Genomic DNA, 5,534 nt, shown 5'->3' with positions numbered 1-5,534 from the left:
TGCTGCTGGGAGGGGGTGGGAAAGCAGGAGGGGTGTGTGCAGCCTGCAAGGCCAGAGCAGCAGCAGGGCCAGGGCAGGACAGCCTGCAGGAGAGATGGCCAAGGGCTCTGGCAGGGCTGCAAGGCCCAAAGGCACCCAGGCCTTTGTCCCCTTGCCTCTGGCAGCTGCCTCTGCCACTCAGGCCACCACAACCAACTTTCCTGGCAGGTTCTGCCCTTGGGTTCTGCCTCGCCCCTCCCTCAGGAGCCTGGCAGGGGTTGCCCAGTTTTGGCCTTTGTTGTTCCTCCCCCTCCCATCCCAGTGCCCCCCAAACAGCCCTGAGCCAGCCGGGAGGGACAGGATCTGCTGGGCCAGGGCCTGGGGCTCAGGCCTTGGCCTTTGTGCTCCACAAAACCAAGGCAGGCTTTGCTCAGCATTGCAGGGGCCTGCCCAGAGCCTTTGTCTGCCTGCACTCCTGGCCTCCAAGGAGCTGCTCCAAGGAGTCCCTGGGGAGGCTTTGGCAGTGCCTGCCCTCAGTGGGGCCCAGCAATGCTTCAAGGCACTTGGACTTTGGCTTCTGACTTCTTCAGCAGCTGCTTCAATCTTCTCTCAGTACCTCAGGATCATGGGCTGGGCTGCAAACACACCCTGGGGCTCATTAAATTCCAGAAATCCCTCAGGATCTCTTTGTCTTCCTTTAATTGTCTTCAAGGCAATTTCAAAACAAGTCTTCAAAATTTGTACTTTTTTTGTTTTATTTCAATTATGGATATTTTTTAGTTCTGAAAAGAGGTGATAAAGGTGTTCTCCAAGTGATCTTGATGCTGAGTGTCTCCTCAGGAGATCCACACTGACCCTGGATGATCAACCTTGCTCCTCACCCCCCAACCTCACCAGTTCTGACATGGCCCATCTTGGACTGACAACTGATGCAACTCCAAACACGCTGTGGGACCCATTAAAACATTTGAAAACAAATTATTTTTCTTTCTTTAATTGTCTTCAAGATGTCAACAACAAATCGGAGTTGTTTTGTAGTTTAGTTAAGGAGGGAGATTTTAAAGTGGAAGTCATGAAAAATATATTTTTTGATGAAAGAGAATGATTTACACAAAGCCTCTGGATACAAGAGGGTCAGGGTGCAAAGGATTTGGACACAAATATAAAGGGGCAAAAGAGATTACTAGCATTTAATTATTGACCAGTTTAACAGTTATCAAGTGATTCAATAGCATTTGCTACAATTTTAACAGTGACTGATTGGTATATTCACAACAGCAACATTCCCACCACAGTGAATTCACACCCACACCCAGGCAGAGATGTGTGGACACATCAATAGCTGGGTGTGGAAACTTCCCTCTCCAACAGTGTCCTTGTTGTCAGGGAAACACTCCCCCAAATCCCTTTGTGTTTCCCACCAGACAAGGGTCACAGCTGGAGGAGTGTTTGTTGAGGGGGATCAGAATTGTCCTGGGCACCAGCGAGGGTCTTTGGAGTGTTGCAAACTGGAGGGTTCCCGAGCTGGGAGAGGCTGCCAGAGGTGTCCCACTGAGAGGGAGGTGCTGGGGAGCTTCCAGGGCCTCTCTCAGCCCTGCTGGGTGTGGGCTCCCAAGGTGACTGGCTTTAGTTATCTGCTGAATTTCCATCCTGGTGTCACTAATGACTGGAGTTTCCACAGTATTTGGAAATTCCATCTGAACAGTTCCATTTTGGTTATGATTCAGGCAGGGAATATTCCAGGGTTTTCAGAGGATGACTCATTATCCTGTGTTCCCCAACTGCTCTTACACCCATCCCAGTCAGCTGGACGGTTTATTGACAATGTGTCCCGAGGGGCAGCACCTCCGATGCCATAGAAACCCCTGCCCCTGGGTTAGGAAACCTTTGGAATTCAGGAGGTGTTCCAGTGGAGCATGAAAATGAACAGCAATTTCCCTAATGCCCAGAGCCCAGCAGAACAAAGGCAGGCCCCATCAGTGTCAGAGCAAAGGTCCCCCATCCCTGTGTCCCTGTGGCCGCTGAGGCGGCAGCGCAGGCCCGAGGCGGTGCCGGGTCCCGGTGCAGCCGGGGCAGAGCGGCGGCTGCGCGAGCGGCAACCCCGGCGGTGAGTGCGGCAGCCCCGTGGGAGCGGCGGCTCCGGGCACAGACGCCGGCGGCAGCCGCTGTGGCTCGTGGAACCGAGTGGCCATTGGGACACTGCAGGGCCTGCTGGAATCCAGGGGCCGGTGGGACACTGGGGAGCCTCTTGGAGCCAAGGGAACCCTGGGATATTCTGGAACATCGTGGAATCAAGGAGGTTTTGTGATGCTGCAGGGCCTCATGGAACAAATGGAACCCTGAGAGTTTTGCAACCTCATGGAAATCAAGGGGCCATTTCTGGCAAGATGCTCTGCTCTGACAATACCTAAAAAATGGTCAGAGAAAGCAAACAGTGCAAACTCTCTGTAGTGAGTTACTGCTGGTGTCAAGGTGCTGTTTTTAATGTTGAATTCTGCTAAACCCAAAATGCTTCATGAAACTTCAAACATACACCCTGCTTTCTGAAGCAGGATTTGACAGATAAGCTGCTCCCTGGTCTGCAAATATGTCTGGCAGTCAAACCCTTGATAACTGTAAAAGCCCCATCCAACTTCGATGTGTCAGATTCTTCCACAGACTTCCTTGAAGTGTGTGGAGCTTCTGCCATGAAGCAGGGACAGCTCTTCATTGTCACTGCCCAGGGGTTAAGTAAAAGAGAGAGAACTACCCCGTGTTGTTATGGGGTGAGTTACCTTAATCTCTGCTTCAGGATTGTTTCTTTTTGCTGGCTTTGATCCAATTGCTATAATAGAATAACTTTGATAGACTGCACTGTCCTATCTTACACTATACCTCTAAAAGTTTTTGGCTTTTATACTGTGCAGGAAATAATTCTGATTGAGGTCCTTCATCTGTTCACTTGTCTGATCATTTATCTGTTCATTTGTCATAATAAATAATTAATTTTATTGAAATATTTCTGATTTGCCATCACTAAAACCTGCAGGACAAAGTGATTGAATCACACCTCTAGAATTCCTTCAGTTGAAACCAAAATCTGAGCCTGAGATTGGATCCAGCCACAGCCAGGCTCCTCTCTGAGAAGGAATCTAGAAAGCAAGGGGGTCCTTTCTGCACCTCGTAGCTCAACGAGACGGCTTCTGCCATCAACTTTGTCTAAGCCTTCCACCCCCCAGCCCCAAGCCGTGACACATGGGCATGTCTTGTGCATGCAGTGCAAACATGGGCTCCTGAGCTGGTCACTTATGTCCCTCCTTGGAGGGAAGAACAAGCCCAATGGCCTGGGGTGAGAGGCCAGTGCTGGGAGCGGCGCTGGCTGTGCCAGGGCACTGCTGGGTGCCCCCACCCTGAGCACTCCCCCCCTTGTGCTGGTCACTGCTGGTTTCCTCTGCAGGGCGTTGTGTTGGGCACATCCTGGAGAGCAAAGTGGAAAGCAGATGGAAGCTTTGAGGCCCTGGCCTGAGGAGATGCCCCTGCAGGATGGCAGTGCTGCTGCAGAGGTCAGCTCTGTGCCAGCAGTGCCCGTGGCTGTCCCTGCCTGCAGTCCCTGGACAGTCCTGCAGCAGGACTGGGACCGACTGCCAGAGCACTGAGGCCTCCAACAACACAGGGCTCTGCAGGACAGTGTGGAAGGGAAGGGAGAGGAGGCCACGCAGGAGAAGGGCTGCTGCTCCCTGGCAGTGCTGCTCTGCTGGGACTCTTTTCTGGCCCAGCTCTGCACAGAGGCACCGACCCTGCAGCTGCAGAGAAGTCAGAGAGGAAAGATGTCAGGCAAACAAGTCATTGCGGAGTTCTTTATTTGGTTGAAGCACACAGTGAGTACAATTCCCAATTTGTACAGCCTCTGGGCCAGGCTAGAAAGGCAAACACTGAATTGAAAATGGTGTTTATATAGATATACTTTTTTACATATATCTTTATATATATAAAGATTTTATGGTGTGAACAAATTCTCACAAAAATAACACCCCTACCAGGAGTAAAAACATAGAGAAGATATGGTGGACCTTTAATGAAGTCCATAAAAGGATTGGCCTTTAATGAGGTACATAACATGGAGAAGAAGGAGAGTTTATTGCTTCTGAAAAACACTCAGTTATCATTTTCCTCAGGGCATCCTTGAGCTCCTGGTTCCTCAGGCTATAGATGCAGGGGTTCAGTGTTGGAGACACCACTGAGTACATGAGTGACACAATAAGATCCAGGGATGGGGAGGAGATGGAAGGGGGCTTCAGGTGGGCAAAGAATAAGGTGCTGATAAACAGGGAGACCACAGCCAGGTGAGGGAGGCACGTGGAAAAGGCTTTGTGCCGTCCCTGCTGAGAGGGGATCCTCAGCACAGCCCTGAAGATCTGCACATAGGAGAAAACAATGAAAACAAAACCACCAAATATTAGACAGGCACTAAACACAATAAGCCCAAGTTCCCTGAGGTAGCCTGAGTGTGAGCAGGAGAGCTTGAGGATGTGTGGGATTTCACAGAAGAACTGGCCCAGGGCATTGCCCTGGCACAAGGGCAGGGAAAATGTGTTGGCTGTGTGCAGCAGAGCACTGAGAAACCCAGTGGCCCAGGCAGCTGCTGCCATGTGGGCACAAGCTCTGCTGCCCAGGAGGGTCCCGTAGTGCAGGGGTTTGCAGATGGCAACGTAGCGGTCGTAGCACATGATGGTGAGGAGGGAAAACTCTGCTGAGATGAAGAAGGCAAAGAAAAAGAGTTGTGCAGCACATCCCATGTAGGAGATGGTTGTGGTGCCCCAGAGGGAATTGTGCATGGCTTTGGGGACAGTGGTGCAGATGCAGCCCAGGTCTGTGAGGGAGAGGTTGAGCAGGAAGAAGCCCATGGGGGTGTGCAGGTGGTGGTCACAGGCTACAGCGCTGAGGATGAGGCCGTTGGCCAGGAGGGCAGCCAGGGAGATGGCCAGGAAGAGCCAGAAGTGCAGGAGCTGCAGCTCCCGCCTGTCTGCGAATGCCAGGAGGAGGAACTGGGTGAGGGAGCTGCTGTTGGACATTTGCTGCCTCTGGTTATTGTTTTCTGTTGAGGAGAATAAAGACAGAACTGAATTAGGCCAGACTCAATCAGTAAAACATCTTGCATGTCTCATAGCAATTCAACATTCAGGGCCTCTTTTCAGGAAGATCTCTCTGCATCCCTCTCCCTGAGCTCTGGGTTTTGCTGGCTGAAGGGGGCACTGAGAGCAGGGACCCTGGAATGGGCTTCCAAGGAATCCTTCTTGCTGTGCAGTGAGAGGCAACTTGGAGCACAGGGTGACCTCCAATTAAATGCACTTGTGATGCATCAAAGTGTTTCCAGAACTGCTGGTCACAGTTTGCCCAAGGGCAGAACAGAGGGAGGGGATTTGGGGGACTTGATTTTGTTCCAGTTCCTCTTGCCAGAAGTGAGTTTGGATGGTTGAAATCTCTGACATTTCTGATGTGCTCCAAGGGAAATCTTGTGAGTCCTGAGAGGCAAAGGGATGGTCTCTTGGTGCAGAGACAAGAGCTGGCCATCTTTG

At 51.4% G+C, this 5,534-nt stretch overlaps 1 protein-coding gene across 1 annotated transcript; it reads right to left on the bottom strand.

The window, feature by feature from the left end:
• Positions 1 to 3,869: 3,869 nt before the first annotated feature.
• LOC113996622 (olfactory receptor 14J1-like) lies at positions 3,870 to 5,039 on the bottom strand. The gene has a single exon (XM_027737798.2). The coding sequence runs from the start codon at positions 5,028 to 5,030 to the stop codon at positions 4,059 to 4,061; it is 972 nt and encodes a 323-aa protein (XP_027593599.2). The 5' UTR covers positions 5,031 to 5,039; the 3' UTR covers positions 3,870 to 4,058.
• Positions 5,040 to 5,534: the final 495 nt, after the last annotated feature.

This window comes from Pipra filicauda, unplaced genomic scaffold, assembly GCF_003945595.2.
Source record: "Pipra filicauda isolate LSUMZ 115617 unplaced genomic scaffold, ASM394559v2 scaffold687_size377397_pilon, whole genome shotgun sequence".
Taxonomy (NCBI): domain Eukaryota; kingdom Metazoa; phylum Chordata; class Aves; order Passeriformes; family Pipridae; genus Pipra; species Pipra filicauda.
Note: the sequence above shows the minus strand (reverse complement) of the source record. Positions and strands in the feature narration are given on the sequence as shown.